At 46.8% G+C, this 24,651-nt stretch overlaps 2 protein-coding genes across 3 annotated transcripts in view; one reads left to right on the top strand and one right to left on the bottom strand.

Annotated features, from left to right (window-relative positions):
- Positions 1-2,161: 2,161 nt before the first annotated feature.
- MYL2 (myosin light chain 2) lies at positions 2,162-8,674 on the top strand (the record flags this gene model as incomplete). Of its 2 annotated transcripts, XM_081252773.1 has the most annotated exons (6): positions 2,162-2,245; positions 4,690-4,765; positions 5,896-6,000; positions 6,890-6,968; positions 7,067-7,115; positions 8,576-8,674. In XM_081252773.1, exons 1-6 carry the CDS (start codon positions 2,210-2,212, stop codon positions 8,672-8,674), a joined length of 444 nt encoding a protein of 147 aa, XP_081108899.1. In that variant the 5' UTR covers positions 2,162-2,209. The 2 variants fall into 2 exon arrangements, with proteins under 2 accessions (XP_081108899.1, XP_081108900.1); XM_081252774.1 differs by lacking the exon at positions 4,690-4,765 and having other exon boundaries at positions 5,862-6,000.
- Positions 8,675-10,842: 2,168 nt separating this feature from the next.
- Positions 10,843-24,651, bottom strand: part of CCDC63 (coiled-coil domain containing 63) — a gene marked incomplete at both ends in the record, with an annotated part of 34,035 nt that continues 20,226 nt past the window's right edge. The window contains 5 exons of the mRNA XM_081252903.1: positions 10,843-10,988; positions 13,707-13,910; positions 17,047-17,239; positions 21,146-21,220; positions 23,843-24,063. Coding sequence (XP_081109029.1) covers positions 10,843-10,988; positions 13,707-13,910; positions 17,047-17,239; positions 21,146-21,220; positions 23,843-24,063 — 839 coding nt within the window. The remainder of the gene's footprint in view (positions 10,989-13,706; positions 13,911-17,046; positions 17,240-21,145; positions 21,221-23,842; positions 24,064-24,651) is intronic.

The raw sequence follows: 24,651 nt of genomic DNA, 5'->3' as shown, positions 1-24,651 counted from the left end.
CATGGGCTTAGCTGCTCCGTGGCATGTGGGATCTTCCTGGACCAGGGCTCGAACCTGTGTCCCCACATTGGCAGGCAGGTTCTTAACCACTGTGCCACCAGGGAAGCCCGAGAGCGGTTATTTCTTCAGTCAATTAACACATACTCATTGAGCAGCTGTTGTGTGCCTGCCAGTCACGAGGTTGGAGCCAGGGAGAGAGTAGTGAGGAAAATAAAGAGGATCCACCCTCCGGAGCTGTCCACTGACGGTGAACAAAATAAGTGAATTGCACAGTATGTTAGAAAGCGGTAAATGCTGGGGAGAAAAGCAAAGCAGAGAAAGGTCTCTGCAGGGCAGGGCTAAACGGCTATTTTAAATAGGGTGGTAGGGAGGTCTCACTGAGGTGACGTTTGAGCAAAGACCTGAAGGAGGTGAGGAAGGGAGACTTGCAGATGTCTGACAGAAAAGCATTCCAGGCAGAGGAGACTGCAGGTACAAAGACCCTGAGGTGGGACCCATGCCTGATAATGTTAGAGAATTTTAACAGTCTCCCTCCCTGCCATTTTCCTTCTCGAAACAGACAAGCACAAGTGCTGACCACCCAAGCGCTGCAGAAAGTGAGCCACATCTCTCCCCATGCATCAGCCGCCAGTCTCTTTAACCTTGAATGCCTTTTTGGGTCTCACGTGTCACTGCGTGGCGAGTGAGCTGCCCTTACTTCAGAAGAACGGCATGGGGTGGGCGGGGGGGCCTTAGGTGGTGTCCGCCTCACCTATTACTGCCAAAAGTGGTCATGGGGTTATTTTTAAACTTGGGGAGGAAGTATTTATTGTTCCTGGGCTGAGGAGAGCTGGGTAGCCTGTGGGATTCTTCTGGGGGAGCAGTGCTGTGTCCTTTCCACCATGGTGAGTATTGAGGGCCCCCCGGAGGTAAGTAATGCTGGGCGGTGAGGTGAGGACACCACCTACAAGCAAAGGACGAAAGGGGAGGGGGAGAAAGGCAGCTTTCTGGGGCCCCAGACCCTAGTGGAAAAAGCACTACTAGCTGTGTGCACACAGAGGAACCCCAATCAATGCCCCGATAAGCCACAAATAACAGCAGCTCCCGGGGACTCACAAAAACAAAATAAGAGAGTTGGCCTTTTTATGGCTTGTCTACTGACCTCTCGAGGAATCAATAACGCCCAGGGCTTGCAAAATGGGATTGAACACTTTTAAGGATCAAATTGTAATTCTTTTCTCTTGTTCAGGCGTTTGGGGAAAAAAATCTTTTTTGTTTTCACCTTTTGAACTTGCAAATTTAAAACATTTCTCCCTATGTTTTTGGTTAGGTGTCCCCCTCCCAAAGCAGGAAGCCCCCAAATCAGGGTCAGTGTAGGACTGTGGTTAGGGGCACAGACTCTGGAGTCAGTCTGCCCAAGTTCAATACCAGCTCTGCCTTTCTGTGACTGTGTGACCTTGGGTACATGACCCAACCTCTCTGAGCTTCGGTTGCCTCCCCGTAAAATGGCGATGGTAATAATAGCATCCACTTGACAGAGCAGTTATGAGGATTAAATGCAATAACATATGCAGTGTTCAAGCGTTTGCTGTAACTCAAGTCAGAAGCGGGTGGGGAAATGTTAACTCGCTCTTCTCTGCTCTGTTTGCACGGTGCAAGGACAGAACATTTAGAGAGGAGATTTTGCTGCCATTTGGATCAAGAGAAAATTGAGGGGGACAGAGCAGTTGGGTTTTAACACCCTGAAAATGTGTCATTTCATCTCGCATTCCTCATGGTTTAGTGAGCCTGACTTTTTTTCGCCTCCAATCAATTCTCCTTCTGTGCATTACTGAACTTTTTGTGAAATGCATCGAAACAAAAGCAGCTGGGTCCTGCTGGGGCTGATCCGAAAGCCTGGCCTCCATCCCCGGAGACAGACCTCTACCTCCCCTAGTTTGCAAAGGAGCTGCTGCAAGATCCACAGTCTTTTACCATCCACCAGAACTGGGGTGCTTTTGAGAAACCTTATTCCATGTCCTTTTATCTTTCCAGCATCGCCATTTTGAGATGAGTGTGGGCACCATACCCTCATTTCACAGATAAGCAGCTGAGGCTCACCCAGAGATGACACCTGACCTAGTCTTCTAATTCCCAGCCTCTGACTTTTTTTAATCGATGCTTTTTTACCCCCTAGGCACCTAAGAAAGCCAAGAAGAGAGCAGAGGGCGCCAATTCCAACGTGTTCTCCATGTTTGAACAGAGCCAGATCCAGGAATTTAAGGAGGTGGGTGCAGCTGTGGAATCATTCACCTGGGTGGAGATTCCCACAGGCTAGAAAGAGCCTTTCCCTCGTTTCATATTCCCTGCAAGGACCTCTCAGTTAGGTTGTCTTTATCTTCCCCCAAAACCCCAAATTCGGTCTGAATGTGTGTGTGAATGACTTAAAGAAATTAACTTTTGCTGCTCATCAACGTAAAGCATATGTCTTGTTGAAAATGAAGGAAAGAATTTCAGAAATGCACAAAGAATAAAAATGATCTGACTGGGCTTCCCTGGTGGCGCAGTGGTTGAGAGTCCGCCTGCCGATGCAGGGGACACGGGTTCGTGCCCCGGTCCGGGAAGATCCCACATGCCGCGGAGCGGCTAGGTCCGTGAGCCATGGCTGCTAAGCATGCGCGTCCGGAGCCTGTGCTCCGCAAGAGGAGAGGCCACAACAGTGAGAGGCCCGCGTACCGCAAAAAAAAAAAAAAAAAAAAAAAAAAAAAAAAAAAAAGACCTGACCCACAATTCTACTACCCAGAGATAATCAGTTAACATTTTGGTATTCACCCTCCCAGTGATTTTTGTCATACATTGGGTTGGCCAAAAGGTTCTTTCGTTTTCTTCCATAAGACCTTATGGAAAAACCCAAACGTTTGGGCCAACCCAAAATATGCACCCGTTTGTTAAACAAAGCACACTAATCAGTACCTGCTGTTTTTCTTTGAGCAATTCAGGATGTTATATACAGAATGTTGTACTATTATAAATAACACATCTTTGCTTGTATCTCTGGTTATTTCCTTGGGGTAAATTCCTAAAAGCAGAACAGCTGGATCGAAGGAACTTTTTAAAAAAGGAACTAAAACCAAGTATAACCACTGGTCCAAGTTGCCCTCCAGAAATGCTGTGATCATTCTGACTCCCATCAGCACCAAGGGGAGAAAGTGCCTTTCCCGCCACATCTCCACCAACATAGGGCGTTAACGTCTCAAAAATTATCTTTGTCCGTCTGAGAGATGTCTGAGACTATCTTAGATTTTAATTTTTACAGTCCTCAGTTGTTGAATGCTAGCCGGGTGTGAAACCCTATCACAGTCTATTGGCATGTGCCTTAGTAAGCAAACCTAAGTACCAATTAGGCAAAATTAAAAGCCACTGCCGCAGACTCAGAAGGATAAACTGAATTAATTTTCCAGCAGTCCTGATGGCTCACACTGAGTCATCCACATTCTCACCTGGCCTTTCAGAGGAAAATACGTTAAAGCTATGCTGGAGAGGACACTGTTTTATATAAAAGGGGAAGCTGTTTGGGGCTTCCAATGGGACATGAAGACTGGCTCGTGCTGTCCCCACCAACATTCAGATCACAGGAACGCCGTGGCCCATAAGCTGCCAGGGAAAGAGGAATTCCTGGGATGAAATATCATATCTGAACTTGAAATAGGCCCCTTCCATGGAGAAGACTACACCCTCCCTTCTCCCTCACTCTGTCCTGACCTCTGGAATGAGATCAGCTGCTGGGGGTATGACCTGGGGATGCAAATACTTTCAGGAACCAGTTGCTAAAAGAACTAAAAAACAAAGATATAATACATCATTTGTAAATTACCTGGGCGTTCTCAAAGCTCTTAGAGTCTCTCTGAAGCCAGCTGGGAAAGATTACTGGCTGTTTTACAGATAATGCGGGCTTGCGAGCTGGCGGGGACAGACTCCAGTTTTTAACTTAGCTTTTTTTTTCAGTAACAGCTTTATAAAGATATAATTCATGTTACCATGTAGTCACCTTTTTAAACTGTACAATTCAGTGGTTATTTAATATAGTCACAGAATTTTGCAACTATCATCACTGTCTAATTTTAGAACATTTTCATCGCCCCCAAAAGAAACCTCATACCAATTAGCAGTCACTTCCCATTTCTCCTGCCCCCCCCAGTCCCTGACAACCACCGATCTATTTTCTGTCTCTATGGATTTGCCTGTTCTGGAAGCTTCATAGAAATGGAGTCATATACTATGTGGCCTTTTGTGTCTGGCTTCTTTCAGCATCATGTTTCAAGGTTCATCCATGTTGTAGCATGTGTCAGAATTTCCTTCTTTTTATTGCTGAATGATATTCCATCATGGGGAGAGACCACATTTTGTTTATTCACTCATCAGTTGATGGACATGTGGGTTGTTGTGAATAGTGCTGCTGTGGACATTCACCTACAGGTGTCTGTGTGGACGTGTGTTCTCATTTCTCTTAGGAACACACCGAAGAGTAGAATTGCTGGGTCCTACAGTAACTCTAGGCCTAACATTTTGAGGAACTGCTAGACTCTTTCAGATCTTTGATTCTTGATCTAATGTCCTTTGATGTGCCTTGAAAACCCCAGAGTCCCACTACCCCCAGCCCTTGGCATAACCTCTAGGGTTCCTCCCCCCAATTTCTCTTGGGCTGACCAGACAACCGCCTCCCTTTCACAGGCCTTCACCATCATGGACCAGAACAGGGATGGCTTCATAGACAAGAACGATCTGAGGGACACCTTTGCTGCTCTTGGTACGTCGCCCCACCAACGCCTGCAGGAGGGTCTCCTTATCCCACTCCCGTGAGGGGCAGGAGGTGGGGCCATCAAAAAGGTCAAGAGCTTGTCATTTTCCAAAGAAACAGCTCAACCAATATTGGTCTTTAAGGCAAATTTCAGAGGATAGGAAAGAAGTGTTTTAGTCTTTGAGTGTCTTCACATGTGTTTTATTTTTCTTTCAAATTAATTTTTGTGTGGATTTGAATGCAATGGCCGTTTACAATAGAAAACTTGGAAAACTCAGAAAAGTATAAAGAGGAAATAACGTTGGCCATTAGGCCACATTCCACTGTTAACATCTCAGCCTCTAAGTTTTTTTCTAGGCATCTCGTGTGTGTCTGTGTGTGTGTGTGTGTGCGTGCACGCACGTGCGCATGTGCACACGTGTGTGTTTAATAGCTGGAATCATTCTATTTTGGATTCAGCTTTTAAAATTTAACATCTCAGTAGGATGAGGATGAGTACGTGGAGCTGTTTCTAAGTGTTCAACCTGCCACCTCTAACCGCTCCTTGACTCCTAACCCCAGAACTCAGGGCCATGAACAGCTGTGCAGGTTGTGTAGTGAGCAATTATACAGACTACTATTCATATTTGTACCACTGTAGACTTTTACATTTAAAACATAAACTATCTTAAGAAGGGGCGGCTTTTTCTAACTTACACAAAGGTACTATATGGCCTGTGGCAGTGGCTAGAGCAGGTACATCAGAATCTCCAAGGCTGTATGGGTTATAGCAGGTATAATTTGAAAAAGTTCCCTCAGGTAATTCTGATGTCTCTCCCACCTCCAAGTAACAATGGCTAATTTATAATACGAGCATTTCCCATTGAGTAAAATATTAAAACATCTGTATAAGTTCCAGGTTCTGAAGGCACTATTTTAAAAAGTAACTAAACCCTCTTTGGGTTGTTTCCAGTTGTCTGACTTTTATAAATAACACTTTTGAGAACATCTTCTCACGTGAATATTTGGCCCCATCCACTCCGTCTCTGATTATTTCTAGACTAGATTCCTTGAAGTAGGATTACAAGGGCAAATGCCAGTGTCATGACAGCTGTTTCTGTCCCAGCTTGGAGTTGCTAAGTGTGTGTCTCCTGCCCTAGGGCGTGTGAATGTGAAAAATGAGGAAATTGATGAAATGCTCAAGGAGGCTCCAGGTCCAATTAACTTTACTGTGTTCCTACAGATGTTTGGGGAGAAACTTAAGGGTAAGTTCACGTGTATATCTGTGCATCTATGTATGTATATCTGTGTATATGTGTCTCTGTGCATCTGTGTATGTCCGTCTGTCTTTATGTGTCTTCATCTTTAGGCATCAATTAGAGCACTGGGAGAACATGTTGGGGTTGGCACATGAAGGCAGAGTAATGTCAGGGGGAAGAAAAAAACAATAAAAACAGCAGTTAACAGTGCTCCAAGGCTTACCCTGATCCAGACCTCATGCTAAGCACTTTAAACACATTATATGCATCACCTTATTTAATAGCATCTAGGAGGTAGTTTCTATTCTTATCCCAGTCTACAGATGGGGAACTGAAGCTCAGAGACGGAAAGTCTCTTGCCTGCAGCCACACAGCTACCAAATGCTGGAGTCAGGATTTGAATCCGAGTCTTTCTAAGTCTAGATCCATGCTTGAGCTTGGGTTTCCTCAGAAATAACTGGATTCTCAGGACTTTCCTGGTGGCGCAGTGGTTAAGAACCCGCCTGCCAATGCAGGGGACACAGGTTCGATCCCTGGTCCGGGAAGATCCAACATGCTGTGGAGCAACTAAGCCCATGTGTCACAACTGCTGAGCCTGCACTCTAGAGCCCGCAAGCCACAACTACTGAGCCCGTGCTCTGCAACAATAGAAGCCACCACAATGAGAAGCCTGTGCACCGCAACAAAGAGTAGCCCCTGCTCGACACAGCTAGAGAAAGCGCGCGCACGGCAACAAAGACCCAATGCAGCCAAAAAGAAAGAAAGAAAGAACTGGATTCTCAGCCCACTCTTTCAAAACGCCAAGGCTCAGTGCTCAGGAGGCAACAGGACCTTTCCTCCTTACCAGAGGTTCCCAGCCACCCATGGCACATTTTAACCCTGTTTTCTGTTTCAGGGGCAGACCCCGAGGAGACCATTCTCAACGCGTTCAAAGTGTTTGACCCTGAAGGCAAAGGGGTGCTCAGGGCTGATTAGTGAGTGGGATCCATGGGGGAAGACCTGGGGTTCCTTGCTTCTCCCCCTAGCCCTCTCCACACAGCCGGCTGCAATATCTGCTTTTCTCTCTCTGCAGCATACAGGAGATGCTGACTACGCAGGCGGAGAGGTTTTCCAAGGAGGAGGTAACAGGGCCCTTCGGACACTCTCTGCACCCCAGCTCCTGGCCTCACCCTTCTGGGGACTCCCTCTCCAGACTCTCTTATATAAAACACCCCTGACCCCACACTGAGAGAGAATCTGCTCTTGTTTACTAAGCCCTTATCTCATTTCACTCTGTCAATCACCCTGTGAGGTAGGGACTAGTATTATGGTCATTTTACAGATGGGGAAACTGAGGCTTAGGGAAGCAAAGTCACTTTGCTTTGACTAAAAGGACAACACTAATGAGAAATGCCAGGGCCTGGATTCAAACCTAGGTCTGTCTGACTCCAGGTTCTGTCTTCCTCATAATGCATGGATACCTGGTGAGAGCATCAGTTTCCTGATGAAGTGAAGGTGGCATGAAGGGTCACCGCATACAGTTGTATAGGTTGTACACTGCACAATCCTCCTGGATGCCCTTAATAATATATACTGCAGAGTATTTATTTGTTGCAATAGTTTTCCAGCAGATGGCAGTAAAGGGTCTTGTTACAATTTTTTAGAAATCAGAATATATGACTTGTTCTGGCAGGTGGCAGTAATGTGCCTGGAAGAAGGGGCACTATTCCTAATTCACCAAAGGCCCTGTATAAACAAGCAACTGCCTTGTCAACGTTACTAATGAACCTTAATGAGTGTATTTAAAATAGTCCCTTATAGCCTCTCTGGCCTGATTCCATCAAGTTTCACATTTTACTAAAAATTTTATTTGGATTTCCCCCTCAAAACTCAAGCAGTTGAAAGAGCCTGCCTTTCAACTCTCACCAGGCTTTGGGACTTTGGACAAGCTCCTTAACCTCACTGTGCCTCAATTTCCTCATCTGTAAAGTGGGGACAATAATAGAATCTACTTCATAGTACACTGTGAGGATTAAATGAGTTCACATGTATAAAGTGCTGATATGTGATAAGGGCAATATAAATGTTATCTATTATTAACCCCAAATTAAAAAAAATAACTAGCCAATACTTTTTTAAATGTAGAAATTGCACATTTAAAAAAATTTAATTTCTAGTTTCCCTCAAAGAAACAAATTCCTCAAAGAGTCTGACCTCCTTGCCCATGTGGACACATTGGCTGGCCCTGAGCAGTTGCGACCTCTGTAGATGGACTAGTCTCCATTTAGCCACAGTCCCCACCAGGCCCACCTTGCTCCCCTACATAACCTGCCTGCCCCTTTGCACACTTGAGTTTGTGGTCCCTTCTCTCCCCGTCGCAGGTTGGTTCCTGGGAACATCCCTGCAGGATGGCCCTTGGGGTTGGCACCTGTGGAAGAGCTACAAAGGGCAAGGAAGCAGGAGGGCACGGAGGGAGATGTCCACCGCAACACATGTCCTCCAGGCCCCCAGCTGCCTCTCCACTCGGGCCGCCCTGCACACAGCCCTCCCACCTCCACTGCCCCTCCCCATGGCCTCAGCATGTCTTGTTGGTTTGTTGCAGGTCGAACAGATGTTTGCCGCCTTCCCCCCTGACGTGACTGGCAACTTGGACTATAAGAACCTGGTGCACATCATCACCCACGGAGAAGAGAAGGACTAAGGGAGGGGATTGCCTTTGGGTGGGTGGATGGGGGGCGTCCCTGCCCTCTTCTCACTTCGCCCAGTAATGCCACCACCCCTGCCCCTGGCCTGTTGGCTGTGTGGCCGTCTCATTTATCTACCTCCATCTTCTCCGCAGCCTGGGTGCCTTAGAGATACCACGTGGCCACATAGCCGGCAGATGGAAATCCATCCAGAGGCCATGTTCAAATAAACAGGAGGTTGTGTTTATGGTGTGTCCTTGAGTATGGAAGACCCTTTGCTAGTTCCCATGAAGGTGGTGTATGAGCTAGTGATGGCCCTGCTGTCATTATTATTGAATCTTAGTGACTCTGTAAGATAGACCTTCAGGGACTTCCCTGGTGGTCCAGTGGTTAAGGCTCCACGCTTCCACTGCAGGGCCATGGGTTCCATCCCTGGTCGGGGAACTAAGATCCCTCAGGCCACACAGCGTGGCCAGGAAAAAAAAAAAATAGACCTTCACAGCCACTCAGGACTATTTCTATGAAAGTCCACATTTTACTGGAATGCTAACCAGAGGACCACAAACCTTTCTTTCAAAGAGTTCGAGCACTGGTAGAGCCTAGCTTCCCTCGTACTTTCCTTTAGGATGCCACTGGAATGCTTCTCCCATAGATGTGTTTAGGCCCCAGGATAAGTTAAGAAGAAGAGGCCTCACATGCACACTAAAAATATGGTTCATTTGGCCAAAAAATCACATCCATTAATTGTAAGAGGTTAATTTCTAATTTCAGATAAAGTAGAAGTTGTCTGTATTTGCCTCCTGGCAAATTGGGGGAGGGACACAGATATACATAGATAATGACTTCTGACCCTGCCTGGGGTCTAGGAACTAGGCCTAGGTGTGAGTTGACTTGATTTTGAGTGACCAAAATCATTGTTGAAACACTGAGGTCTGTTTTGGCTGCAAGAATCCCAACTTAGGAGACAAATGAGTTCACATAACTGAGAAGCCCGAGGGCTTCAGGCATAGCTGCATCCAGGAGCTCAAACAGCACCAACAGAACCTGAGGAGGCCTCTGCACTGCTCTGCTTTCTTTCATGTTGCTCTGCTCTCAGTAGTGACAGAATGGTCACCAGCAGTTCTTAGCTCTTGCCTATCCCCACAGCAATCCTAGTGGAAAGAGGGCACCTCCCTCTCTCCCAGCTCCACACAAATCCCAGAACAGGGCTATGGGATACCTGAACCAACCCCGAAACAGGTGTAGTGCTCTGACTGGCAGACTTGGTCACATGATTAACCCTTGTGTTGGGGTTGAAACCAGCCGCTTCCAAACCACATGGCCTGAGGGTGGGAGGGGCCGTTCCCCGAAGGAAAATCCAAATGCCTTTTAGGAAGAAAGGGGAGTGGATGCCGGGCACTCTAAGTTTTCAAGAGAACCCCAAGAACCCAGGACACAGCCAAAGCGAATGATGTGATGGAAACAAAGGGCTGAAATTGGGGGTGGGAGTGGCAGCTGGGGTCGACCAGGGGGTATGAAGGGTCCAGGTGATTGAAGGAGCCAGAACTGGAGCGAGTCTTGAAGGTTCAAGAACAACACCAGAGCCCCCAGAGGAGGAGCTCAGGGTCAGCTCCAATGACATCACCTGCTGGGAAGGGGGGTCCCTTTCAAAGCCAACAGCAAGCTGGGAAGGCAGGGACTCATGGGCCCCCCACACCACGATGACCCATCATGATCCAAACCCTACAACAACCCATATCCCCCACGTCCGGAACCTGTGACCTGGGGCTCCTACAGAGACACGGCCAGGCCCGGGAGAGGCCCCAGCTCAGAGCGCTCGAGTGGAGTTTGTGTTTCTGGGCAAGACACCCTGGACACAGCTCCACAGTGACACACTCATCCACACCACACACACACACACACACACACACACAGCCTCCAAGGCTCCTGGTCCCCACCTGTGAGCGTCTGCCGCATCCCATGTGGTTCTAGGACGTGAACTCAGTCTTTTGGCTCCCAGCCGTGGTGACCTCACACCACTCTTGCCCCCTTGCTGGCTTTGGAACTCGACCCTCCTGCTCCTCTACCCCGCCCTGGGGTGGCTCCAGCACCCCAGTCTCTTAGTAATGAATGGGAAGAGGCACCGGGGTTACGGAACAAAACATTTACTCTCTCTGGTTGTGGTACAAGCATGGCCATGTCCACTTCAGACCGTTAACTTCTTCTTGGGCCTCAGATCGTCCCCCTTTTCAGGCACGCTGTCCATGTGTAAATCCCTGTTTCTAGACTCTCTTGCGGTGTAGTGGCTGAGCACCATTTGCCGAAGCCTGCTGTGGTCCAGGGGTTGGTCCACTGTGCCAAAGATGGGACTCGTGTGAGGAGTTTGGAAATCAAACCCAGCACAGCAGGGGGTGGGCTTCCTTCCCAGGGACAGTGCCTCTCTGCCCTGTTCAAGGATGTCCAAGCCTGGTTTGGTGTCCCTCCATAGTGCTGGGGGTTGGAGTGTAAAAATTCTCAAAGTCTAGGGAGAGGGAGGACAGGCAGAGATGTACTGCTCAGGGATGGCCAGACAATAACTGTTTTTCTTCTCCAAGATGAGGATGTAAAGATGAGTTTGGTTTAGTATCAAGGAGTTAGGGTCACCATGTGCAGTTGCTCAGGATGTAGATTGCACAAAGACACCCGTTTCTTCAGGGCTGAAATCCAGCCCCCCACTTGATTGCCAAGCCATGTCTACCCATCAGGGGCTCCTTTTCCTAATTAATCTGCCCAGAGGGGGTTGCCTCTTCTAATTCACACATACAAGCCATAGAGGCTAGTGGGCTAAGAGGACCTAATGTTTATCAGCATTCCCTTGAACAGAAATGAAGACATCATCTGTACATTCCTGACCTTGTGAGGACAGTGTTCTCAACAGCTGTGCCCTGCCACCCTCCTCCTTTAAGAACTCAAAGGGCCAAGGGAAGCTGTGCTAAGGTGGCTGACATCAGGCCCAGTTTTCACTCCTGCTAAGTCTCAGGTGCCTTAAATAAATCAAACAGGAGGTGTGTATGCCTGTGCACCTGTGCACAAGCGCCTGTTGGCCGTCCCCTCCCTCCATCCTTGGCACACTTGAAACATTGCTCACAGAAGGGGGGCAGCTTTTAAAAATACCAAATTTTTTCCTCTGATTACTCAAGTCATGCAAGGTCATTTTAAAAGAAAATTCTAAGCAATACAGAATTAACTTAGAAATGCAAAGTTCTCTGCAAACCACCACCCAGAAATACCCACTGTAAGTCAGCAGTATACATCCTCTTTGTTTTTATATGTATCATCAAGATAACTTCCTCCTTCCCTTCCTCCTCCGCCTTCCTTCTCTCTCTCTCCCCCTCCCTTTATTATAAATCAGATTGTGAAGGGCTGTCCTGTACACTGCACGATTTTTAGCAGCATCCCTGGCCACTAGATGCCATATATACATGTCAGTTCATGTCGGCCCACTGTATTCTTTCTAGTGGCTGCATAGTATTCTGTAGCATGCATGGGTGAACTATAACTTATTTAACCAATCTCTAACGGGTGAGCATTTCAGTCACTTCCAGTTCAATCACCCTCCTACTTCCATCTTTAACCCTTGAATGTTTTTCTTTGAAGGACCAATCCCCACAAGCGAGATTACAGACTCAACGTGTGTATCTGAAACCGTGGGTAATCATTAGTCAACCCCATTTCACCTGTAACCTGCCTTCACTAAGCAAGGTCGTTTTAATTATTGCTACAAAAGACTTGCTTGTCTTCCAAGCAGTATGTAGCCTAAACAATGTGTTTGCATGAGTTGTTTTCCAGGAGCTTGGATTCAGCTATGTCTAGTTCCAGGTGAGCTGGTTAACACTGGAAGGAACCACCAATCCTTTAACTGGGCACGTGCGAGTGTCACTGGATGACCTCTTGAACGTGCAGAGGCCCACAGCTTAGTTACACCGGCACAGAACCCCGATTACCGCACCGTTTTCCAATTGCCTTTCCTCATACTCCCCACGCCTCGGACCACCCTGCTTCTTTATTCTTTTTTTTTTTTTTTACTCGTGAATTTTTTATTTTTATTGAGCTATAGGGGATGGATTGGGAAATATCTGTAAGTTATGCCCTACTAGGGAAATGTCCATTCTAATTTTCTTGGGATAGCTTTCGGAGTTTTTTCTTTTTCTTGGAGCTGCTGCTCTTGCTGGCAGCAGCCTCTTCAGGTCCACTGCTGACAGGCTCCTCCTTGGAAGAGAATTTCCTCTTTTTCTTGGGGACCCTCTTGTTTCCTGACTCTTCAGGGTCACTATCTGGTTCCTCTTTGGGAAGAGATTTCTTCCTCTTGGTAAGACTTACACTGCCAGCTGTCTCTTCAAGATCACTAACCAGCTCCTCCTTGTGCTTCTTTATTCTTTATCCCATAAATACCTGAGCCCCTTGCTTTCGGGGAGGCGGATTTTGGAGGTTTGTTCTCCCATCTCATCTCCTCGCTTCGCTGTCTTGTGAATAACCCCCCTCTCAGCTGCAACCCTCCACGTCTCAGCGTTTGGCTTGCTGCGTATCGCAAAAACCGAACCTGGCTCAGTAACATAACCATTTCTCAGGCTTCCCGAACGTGTTGCCAAACTGCCCTCCAAAACCCATGTGGGGCCGATTATATCCCCACCTTCGGAGAGAAGGGCAGACCCCTACGAGGGGGAGTATCATGAGCTTCGGCCTCCAAAAGCAAGGATCAATGCGCAGGCGCCCGCAGGGCCACAGTTCAGCTCTGGCGTGAACCGTCTCGGGCGCTTCAACCACGGGGCTGGGGGATGTGGATGGGGATGCGGAAAGGAGGTCACAGATGGAGGAGCGACTCTCAAGAGCATAGGGTGAGGGTGGGAGCCGGGATCAGGGAATCTCCTGTGCCCATAACTTGACAACCTGGAAATTTTGCTCATTTTAAGGTTCATGAAATGGTCACAAATTTGTTGCAATTTTTAAAAAGTACCCAGGATAACTAAACTTCAGAATCTGTGGCTGAGTCATTGCGCAGTAGAAAGAGAAGTCCGGGAAGAAAGAACTCACCTTCATCCAACCTGTCGCTAGAGGGGTCAGCCCCGAGCACTGGGGGGATGACCTTGATGGGTTCTGCAGGCTTGAGGAGGGCAGAGCCGCCCCAGAAGGGGTTGATGAAGGGTGGCGGGACGTCCGTCTCCGCCACTTCCATTTCCATGATCCGCTTGTAGGATTCTAACAGCAGCAGGTCGTTGGTCTTCTTTTCAATGATGGCTGGAAAAAAATAAGCAGAACCAAGAGGGCTGCTGGGAGACCGGAGTCCCGGGGAGAGCTAGAGGTTGCGCCCCCTGCTGGACATGAATGGTAGCAACAGGAAGTGGAGCAGGTCATGAGCTCCTATAAGGACAAGGCTTTCTCTTGGGTTACATCACACTTTCCCTAGAGGGCACAATTTGGTTCTTGAGAAGCAAAAATAATCTGACTCTTTAATATATAAAGTACAGATATACATACAAGATGTAAACAGTTATATGGTATATGAACTGTATTCCACGAGGCAGAGCAGTTGGGAAAAGAATGTCTAAAAAGGCTCCTTAGGGCTTCCCTGGTGGCACAGTGGTTGAGAATCCTCCTGCCAAGGCAGGGGGCACGGGTTCGAGCCCTGGTCTGGGAAGATCCCACATGCCGCAGAGCAACTAAGTCCGTACAGCACAACTACTGAGCCTGTACTCTAGAGCCCGCGAGCCACAACTACTGAGCCCACACACCACAACTACTGACACCCCTGCGCCTAGAGCCAGTGCTCCGCAACAAGAGAAGCCACCGCAATGAGAAGCCCACACACTACAATGAAGAATAGCCCCTGTTCTCTGCAACCAGAGAAAGCCCGCGTGCAGCAACAAAGACCCAACACAGCCAAAAATAAATAAATAAATTTATTTAAAAAAATTTTTTTTAATTAAATAAAAAAATAAAAAGGCTCCTTAGGGGACAATAATGAAAAGAAGATTGAGGAACACTGGGTTACACTAAAAATTGGGAGCCCTGGGCAAGCTCTGCCTTAAACTATGGATTTTTTCCTCAGTGCTGTCTCTGAGTTTGAGGGAGCTGCCCTTCCCACCGTGTTTCATAGCCTCATGGAGTCACCAGAATAATTCATTCATTCATTTATTCATTCATTCCACAAATTATTATTGGATGCCTATCATGCCAGGCATGGTGCTACAATGCATGGAAGAAAAAGAAAATGACAATAAACAATAACAGGGATGCAGTCCCTGTCCTGATGGAGCTCATAAACTTCAGTGTGAATGGGGGGGCAGAGAGAAAGGCAAGTTCAGCAAATAAATACACGTATCCCTCATTATCCAGAAGCCTATTATCTGAATTCAGTAACTACTGGATCTGGATAATTTTTTGAAAAAAACTCACACAACCCATACCATTTCTATTCTCTCTGAAAATCAGGAACCAAAAAGATTTGCATCTGAACCTTGCTATTGGATCTCAAGAACCTCATAGATTCAGATAATGAGAATTACCTGTGCATAGAGACAAACTGGGTGAGTATTAAATAATAGGACTGCTATAAGAGTGAATAATAGTGGGTGGGGGAGGACCAGCTTCATATGGGGCAGCAGAGGGAGGCCTTGCTGGAGGGAGGGCATTTAAACTGAGATCTGAGAATGAGGAGGAATTGGGCATGGGATGAGTATCCCAGGAACAGCCCATGCAAAGGCCCTGTGGCGGGGATGAATTGGGGGAAGGATTTGAAAATACAGAGAGGAGGGGCTTCCCTGGTGGCACAGTGGTTGAGAGTCCGCCTGCCGATGCAGGGGACGTGGGTTCATGCCCCGGTTTGGGAAGATCCCACATGCCGCGGAGCGGCTAGGCCCGTGAGCCATGGCCGCTGAGCCTGCGCGTCCGGAGCCTGTGCTCCACAACGGGAGAGGCCACAACAGTGAGAGGCTGATGTAACGCAAAAAGAAAAAAAGAAAAAAAGAAAGAAAATACAGAAAGGAGAGCACTGTGGCTGGATGTGGTGAGAAAGGAGGGAGAGCAGGACAAGAGATGATGAAAAATGTAAGTAGGGGCCAGGCTATAAAGAACCTGATAGGCTGTGGGTAAGAAAGAGTTAACGCAGCAAAGCCTGACTGCTCTTAGAAAAGGCTGCTCACCAGATTGGCCCTTGGATAGCATCAGAGAACTTGAATTTCAGGAAGGTCCCCACTACCATTATCTGTTAAAAGAGTGGCTCATCATGCTTAAACTGTGATATAAAAATGTGATTTATGCTGAATACTCACTATTCTTTCTGGGAGTCTGGAATTTGGGTACGTGTCATGCTGGAGGTGCCTATATGATGAGCCCCCAATCCAAACCCTGGACAATGAGTATCCAATGAGCTTCTCTGGTTGATAACATTTCACTTGTGTTGTCACAACCCATTGTTGGAGGAATTAAGCTCATTTTGTGTGAACCCATTGGAAGAGGACCCTTGGAAGCTTGCTCCTCGTTTCCTACAGACTTCACCCCAAGCCCCTTTTTTCTTTGCTGATTTTGCTTTGTATTCTTTTGGTATAATAAATCAGGGCCATGAATATGACTATATGCTGAATCCAGGAGCCCTCCTAGTGAATCACTGAAACCGGTGGGAGGGAACCTCTCAAAAACAGATTATATTAAAAACCTTAGATTTTATTCTAAGAGTAGTGGAAGCCATTCATTTTAAATTGTCATGATCTCTGTAGGTGCATCCTCCCTCTCTATCCTGAGTTCAAGGCCTATGCCTAGAAATGTGTGTTATAGTTAATAGGCATTTGCTACATGCCAGGCACTGCTCTGAGCACTTTATTTCTTCTTTTCCAATCTAAATGCCTTTCATTTCTTTTTATCGCCTTATTTCCTTATCGAGGACCACCAACACAATATTGAATAGGAGTTGCGAGAGCAAACATCTTTGCCTTGTTCCTGATCTTAGAAGAAAAACATTCAGTTTTTTCACCATTAAGTATGAGGTTAGCTGTAGGTGTTTTTGTAGATGCCTTTTATCAGGTAAGAAAGTTTCCTTCTAGTTCTAGTTTGTTGAGTTTTTATCATGAATGGATGTTGAATTATGTCAAATACTTCCTTCTGCATCTATTGAGATGATCATGTACTATTTCTCTAAGAACTACTCATTTATTTAATCCTCCCAATATTTTTTGGATGAAAAAACTAAAGCACAGAGAGGTTCAGAAAGTTGCCCAAAGTCACACAGCTAGTAAGAGTAGAACCAAGATTTGAACCCAACCAAGCTGGCTTTAGTGCCCACATGCTTCACCACCAGGCTCACTACCTCCAAAAGAACAAGTCTTTGGGCCTGGTCATAGAAATCTCTGGAAATGGTTGCTACCCCAGCTCGACTCACCAAAGTACTGTGGGAGGTTGGTATCGGTGATTTTCCCTGTCTCCCCTAACTGTACCAGGATCTTGGTGGCATCACAATTTATCTTCTTAAACAGATTCTCAACCGAGTTCTTGAGATACTCCAAGGTCTTGCTGATCTCCTTGTAGTTGTTCTCATACATATCTGCCTCCTCCGTGGTCTTCCTTAGTTTCTCCTGTGGCAGACCCCAATTCCCATTCAGGTCAGCCAGGTCACCACCCTGGGCTCAGCCCTCACATGAGAGCTTTCACTGGTAATGAGGATTTAGGACCCTCTGGAGCCAGGATCTCCAAAGTGCAGGTTTGCAAACCTCTAAAGGGGTGCAAGATCAATGTAATCATTAAATGGGCCTCAATCCACATTAAAAAAAAAATGAAATAAAATGACCAGAAAAGAAAGGAAGAGAAAATACTAACATGCATTGCAGGTAGTGAGGGTAGATATTGTTTAATGTAAGTTTTGTTTACTTACATACGTGTATGTGTGTCTACATGTGTACTGGATTACAGTATTTTTTAAAAGCTGGTGACTCATTTTAAAAAATGGCCCACAGGAAGAAATATATTTTACATTGCGGCCCAATACTTATATACGTGTGTGTATTTTTATATATTTATCTAATCAAATGAAATTATAGATTCACAAATCATATTCTTATTGTGTGTTCTAGTATTTTCCATTCTGTTCTGTTCTATTCTATCTTGTTACTTTTAAATGCTAGTTGCAATCCAACAAACCAATTTCACCACTCAGTTTAAATCACATTAGAGCACAGTGGTTCTCAAAGTGGGGTTCCAGGACAAGCAGCATCAGGTTCACCAGGGAACTTGTTAGAAATGCAGATTCCTGGGATCCAGTCCAGACTGACTGAATCAGAGGCTCTGGGGGTGGACCTGACAATCTGTATTTAATGCAGGTGATCCTGATGCATGATAAAATTTGAGAACCTCTGTGAGTCCACTGGATCACAATTTTGGCTTCATATTGGTATCACCTGGGAGTGTTAAAACATTTGCTGCCCAAACTCCAGCCTCAGAGATTTAGACATCTTGGTCTGGGATGCAGCCTGGGCATCAGGAATTTTAAAGCCTCCGAAGTAATTCTGACTTGCAGCCCAGACTGAGAATCGTTGCTCTGGGATCAGTGCTTCAGTGGCTTCCTGCCTCTCCCTCTGAGTTCTCAGCTTGCAAAGGTGAACTGGGCCCTGGAAGGACCAGCCTTGTTCCCACCAGCTCCATACGGAGCATTCCAAATAAGGATCCCAAAGGGCCCTATTCACACCCCCATTTTCCAGGTGAGGAAACTGAGGCTCTAAGGAATACAGCCAGGAGAGGGAAGCCATGGTTTGAACTGTCTCTCAACCACCACACCAGGCAGCTTCCTCCGTCCCAAACACTGGAATATTCAGTTCCCAGGGCTGCATTTCCACATATGACAGCAAGAGCCCCCCCCCCTCATTCTAAAGGTGCATTAAAAGATCACATGGTTGAGAATTCCCTGGCGGTCCAGTGGTTAGGACTCTGTGCTTCCACTGCAGAGGGCACGAGTTTGATCCCTGGTCACGGCACTAAGATCCTACAAGCTGCGCGGCATCGCCAAAAAAAAAAAAAAAGGTCACATGATTAAAAACATTTCTTGGGGCTTCCCTGGTGGCGCAGTGGTTGAGAGTCTGCCTGCCGATGCAGGGGACACAGGTTCGTGCCCTGGTCCAGGAAGATCCCACATGCTGCGGAGCAGCTGGGCCCGTGGGCCATGGCTGCTGAACCTGCGCGTCCGGAGCCTGTGCTCCGCAGCGGGAGAAGCCACAACAGTGAGAGGCCCATGTACCGCAAAAAAAAAAAAAAAAAAAGTTTCTTAAAGCCTGATATGACAGTGACAACACATGTCCAGCACCTAAAATGTTCCAGGCATATTACACACATCATCTTAACTTATCCTCACAACTGCTCCAGTTTTCAGATGAGGAATATTGAGGTCAGAGAAGAAAAGTGAACTTGTGTTTAGCTCTTCTGTATTGAGTTGTCTAATACCTGACCATGGGCACAACTCTTTATTTGGACAATTATTTGGTAACAAGATGATGGTGATTTGAGGTTTTATTGACTTACGGGATAAACAACAACAATAATGATAGCTATGTTTATAGCTCTCTGCCCTGCACTGTGCCAAGCGTGTACATGCAGTATTTTATTCAATCTTCATGGCCCTACAAAGTGAGTACAATTTTTATCCCCATTTTACAGGTGAGACAACGGAGCCTCAGAGAGGTTAGGTTACTTTCTCAAAGTCACACAGCCAGGAAGAGACTCTTCTGGGAGTCATACCTAAGCATTTGTTCCCAGGGCCTGGTTGCTTAACTCTTATGCAAAACCCTCCCATTAAAGGACTGGTTCCACCACTTCTCCCAGAGGGGAGGATGAAATGGAAGTTAAGTGGAAAGGTTCCAAGAGTAGAGGAGATGGAAGCGATCTTTAGCAGGGGGGTAAGAAAAGTGGGTTCTAAGTGAGCCCACTGCTATTAAGACAAATTCTCTTGCTTAGAGTATTTGCATTTGAAAAGAGGCTCCAGGAGTTCCTACTGAAGCCCAAGGAACAAAGAGCTGCTGGAGGACTTCAGGCAGAGGTGGGGGAGATGCTTGGTGTTGCCTGGTCAGCCTTCCCAAACTGTGTCCCCCTTTATGCCTTCAAAACGCCGAGAGGCAGAACAGCACCAGTCCCAACCCCAAGGAAGTATTTGGACACTGGATGGCTCAAAGCCAAGGATGTGGGACCCCAAGAATGTGTCCGACTTAGGGAGAGTCTCCTTGAACTTGGGCCCTGCCTGCAAGTCTACATTCCCCATTCCCGAGTCCTGGGAGAGGTTGCTGAGCCTGAGAGGTGCTTTGCTGCCCTCCAGTGGCGCATGAGAGAATGGTATGGCCAACCCTTTTTGCCACTTGCGTGCCAAGAGTAGAAATAAGCCACAGAGAAAGGAAGGGAAATGACCAAGGAGTGTAGTTCCTGGGCCAGGAACTACTGGATTAGAACAGGGCTTTGCAGTCAGACTCTCTGGTTCATATGTTTGTCAGACATTTGTTATCCATTCTCCCCTTATACCTTAATAGCAAAATGCTGATTGTATTTGGGGTGGCAATGTGCCAGCTAAAAGTTATATCTCCAACCCTCCTTTGCAATAGGGATGGCCAGTGAGACATAGATACAGAAATCACTGGCTTAGAATTCAGGGAAAAAACTTTTAAGCTGACTAACTCAATTAGCAAGGCCTTTTTTTCCTTCCCTACTTTCTTTCTGCTTGGAATGTGTATGTGATGGCTGGGCCATTGGCAGCCATGATACAACCATGAGGCATCCTTGAGAATGTAAGCCACACACTAAAGATGGCAAAACTGAAAGGAGAAGCCTGGGTTACTGATGACATCATGACCAGCCCTGAAGTGTTTATCTCCAGGTTTATGTTTTAACAAAGTAAATAAACTTCTATTGTTTAGGCCACTGTTATTTTGGGTCCCTGTTATTAGCAGCTGAATGCAATGCAAAGCTCATGCAGTATCCCCGCTCCATGATGTTGGCGATTACTTCCCTGAACCTCAGTTTCCTCATCTGTAAAATAGATCATATCACCTACCTCATAGAGCTGTTGTGAGGATTAAATGAGATAATGCAAGCAAAGCACTTAGCCCAGTGCCTAGTACGTAGTAATGGCTCAGGAAATGTTTGTAATTACCATTATTGATTGAGAACAGGCCACAGCCAGGACAAGGGGGAGAGAGAAGAAAAGACTGAGGCAGAGATCTGTCTGGAATTTACCAGCCTGGGATGAAATTATAGGCACAAGGGCCTGAGATAGACTCCCTGAAGTGGGAGAGTCTTTAAAATAGACAAAGAGGGCCTCAGGGACAAAAGTCTGCAGCAAGATCTGTAGCAGAGGCTGCCTGTAACAAAAAGTCAGGACATGTCAAGCCATGACCCAGGCCAGTAGATAGTCATGGGGCAGACATCTTCCTCCTCCTGAGAACCAACTGACAGGTCTCCTGACAGACAATGGAGACTCCTGCATCCCTCCCTCCCCACCCTGGTCTTACCTCCAGCTGTCTCAGGATGGAGTAGTTGTCCTCATGTGATGATGTCTGCTGGGATTGCGAGCGGATGATCTCATTCTGCTCAGGAGAGAACCAGACCATAAGGAAAAGCAAGTGCTCCCCACCCCAACACACCTAAAAACAAGCCAATGCCTCGAGGTGTTGGTGAGGATTTAACTTATCCATTTCAAGTAGCCCCAGAACCCCTGGACCCCTCTTATGTCCATGGAGGTTATTTCTGATGTTTCTGAATTAAAAGGAGGATGCAGGCATGAGCAGGTGGGTGGTTCATCCTTTCTGGAGAACTGTGTATAATCAGTAGGATTTGCTGCAATGGTGGCAATGTTCTCTCTGTGCCGTCTAGCACTGCAGCCACTAGCCACGCACGGGCACAGAGCACTTGCAATGTGGCTAGTCCCACTGAGGAACTCATTTTTTAATTTACTTTAAATTGATTTAAACTTAAATCGTCCCACGTGGCTGATGGTTATGGTAATGGACGGGCAGCTCCAGAGCAGGGGTTCTCAAACTCTAGCATGAAACAGAATCACCTGGGGGTTTGTGAAAACACAGATATCCGGGTCCCACACCAGAGGTTCTGATTCAGTATGTCTGCGTGAGGCCCACGAATGTGCATTTCTCGCAAGTTCCCAGGAGATGCTGCTGCTGCTGGTCCAGGGACTAGATTTGAGAACTCCTGGGCTAGAACAGTGTGTCCAAATGTAAAAGGCAAGCACCTTTTGATGGGGCAATACCATCTCTAGGAGTCTGTCCCATGGAAACAATAAGACATGTGGACAAGGTGGCCACTCAAGGCTGTCCCTTGTGCTATTATCTGTAATCTCCGTTAGGGACAACCTACAGGTCTACCGGTTGGGGATTGGTTAAGTAAACAATGGTACATTTACATCGTGGTGGGGGAAAGGGTCTCAAATTAAAATATGGTTTAGGGCTTCCCTGGTGGCACAGTGGGTGGGAGTCTGCCTGCCAATGCAGGGGACACGGGTTTGAGCCCTGGTCCCAGAAGATCCCACGTGCCGCGGAGCAGCTAGGCCCGTGCACTGGAAGTGCTGAGCCTACGCTCTGGAGCCCGTGAGCCAAAACTACTGAGCCCACGTGCCACAACTACTGAAGCCCGCACGTCTAGAGCCCGTGCTCCGCAACAAGAGAAGCCACTGCAATGAGAAGCCCTCGCACCTCAACGAAGACCCAGTGCAGCCAAAAATAAATTAATTAATAATTTTTTTAAATATATGGTTTAAATGCAGATTCATGGCTTATTCTCAGAGAATCTAGGTTTGTAGGTATGGGGTAGGGCCTGGGGAATCTGTTCTTTTAAGAAGTATTTTGTGATACTACCACAGAGCATCTAGGGTCTCCAGAAGCCTCTAAAAAGAACATAGAAGATGTTGGGCAGAATCTATGATGAATTGTTGAAGAAAAAAATGTATTAAACAGCATGAACTATCTAGTATACACCCAGTACTATAAGTGGGCATCTAGGGAAGTGTGTGTGTGTATGTGTGTATGCGCACGCACGGACACATGCTTAAGTGCACACCTCCTTCATAAAGCAATGTCACCAAAATATTTATTGGCAGTATCTCTGAGTGGTGATATTTTGGTGACCTGTACTTTTTCCTTATATTTTTCTGAATTACATTTTCCCACAGGCATATCTACTTGCACATGGCCCCACATTCAGGAAACAGTGACATTGCAAAAGGAAGGGCTCCCCTCAGTCCCCACTAAGCACAGGGACCTCAGAGGAAAGAGTAATGAATTCCCAGAGGAGGTGACATCTGTCAGGACTAATGAGTGGTATTGCATCAGAAGAAAAGTGGGAGGGGTGGGGAATAGCATGAGGAAAGCCTCAGAGGAGGGAAATGCAGGGGGAAGCTGGGACAGGCAGCTGATGAGAGTGCCTTGGGGGTCGTGATGGGAGCTGAGCATGCAGGGGCAGGTTGAAGCCAAATTTTGAAGGTATTGGAGTGTCACACTAAGGAGTTTAGACTCTCTCCTGTGCAGACAGTTCCAAAGGCTGGTTATGTGTTTTCTGCAGAGTAAGTAGCCCAGGGAGCCAATTAAGTTTGGGAAATTATGGATTCAACAAGGTAAATAGTTTCTTTACTGTAGGATTTGTCAGAGCCTTTATTATGCTCATATACATCAACTCTCTCCAAGATTAGTTTACCATCTCTCCTCAATTCTGTGAAGCTGTTGATTAACAGGGGTCAGCCAGCTTTTAAGGCAAAGGGCCGGATTGTCGATATTTTGGGCTTTGCAGCCCACATATGGTCTGTCTTGCATATTTTGTTTCCTTACAACCCTTTAAAAATGTGAAACCATTCTTGGCTCATGGACTGTACAAAAACAGGCCAAAGGGCATATCTGGCTGTGGCTATAGTTTACTGAACTCTGGATTATAAGACATACCATGGATTTTAAATGTCACTTATTGGGGGTGAGGGGACATGAACACATTAAGTGTATGTATCAACTGGAAGACAAATACCAATTTCAGGAAGGTTAAAATGTAAGGGGAGAACACTGGGGGAATATAGTATTTCTTAAACTTTTTTGATTTGAAGCCCTTTTTTCTGCAGAGTATCTCAAGGAGTGTTCCAAGGAACCCGCTTTGGGTAAGGCTGCTGTGGGAGCAGGCGGGCCCCTGGCCTGGGAAAGAAGAGGTGCCCTGACCTGGATTCTCTCAGTCTTCTTGTGCATCATCTCCATGTCATTGTTGAGCTCTGTGACATACAAGAACTGAGCAAAATTCTTCTCCTCCTTGGCCAGAAACTCCTCGATGAGCTGATTCAAGTTGCCATTCTTCATCAGCTTCAGCAGCCGGAGGTGAGCCACCTCATAGCTCTCAAAACTCTCACCCTTGTTCTTCTTCGCATGCTTCTTTGCCTTGAGAGCTAGAAAAGGAAGAACCGGCAAGCATGAGTCTGAAAGGGAAGCCGCTCAGAGTAGTGCCCAGGGGAGGGATATGCTCCATAGCATTATCATTGTGCCCTGGGGAGGGGGCTAGACTTTCCCATGAGATGGAGTGGGAGCTTCCCTCCTTAGCCACTTCACAAATATCTAATTGATCGTCTACTATGTTCCAGACACTGTGCTGGGCTCCGTTGTTACAAAATCACTGCCCCACAGAGCTTTTAGTGGAGGAATCAGCCACAAAGGGAAAAGAAAAAGAGATAGCCAAGTAAACAGAAAAAGAAATCCAATAATTACCATTGTGGCCCAGGCAATGGAGGAGATGTAGTAGGTGCTGTGATGGGGGAGTTGCATGGCCAGGGAAGGAGGTGACACGAGCAGGATGAAGGCCGGGGAAGCCCTCTTGGCAGAGGGCCTTAAGCAGGCTCAGAGCTTGGCAGATTCAAGGCATTAGAACCAAGAAACTTCTCCAAGCCTTGCTCCCCAGCCTGATGCCTGTAATAGCCCCACCGCTCCTGAATCCAGTCTTGTCTCTCTGATTTGGCCTCCACATGGCGATCGGAAGGACC

The sequence above is a fragment of the Mesoplodon bidens genome, assembly GCF_964165515.1.
Source record: "Mesoplodon bidens genome assembly, chromosome: 13".
Taxonomy (NCBI): Eukaryota; Metazoa; Chordata; class Mammalia; order Artiodactyla; family Ziphiidae; genus Mesoplodon; species Mesoplodon bidens.
This window is presented reverse-complemented; position numbering and strand designations above follow the sequence as displayed.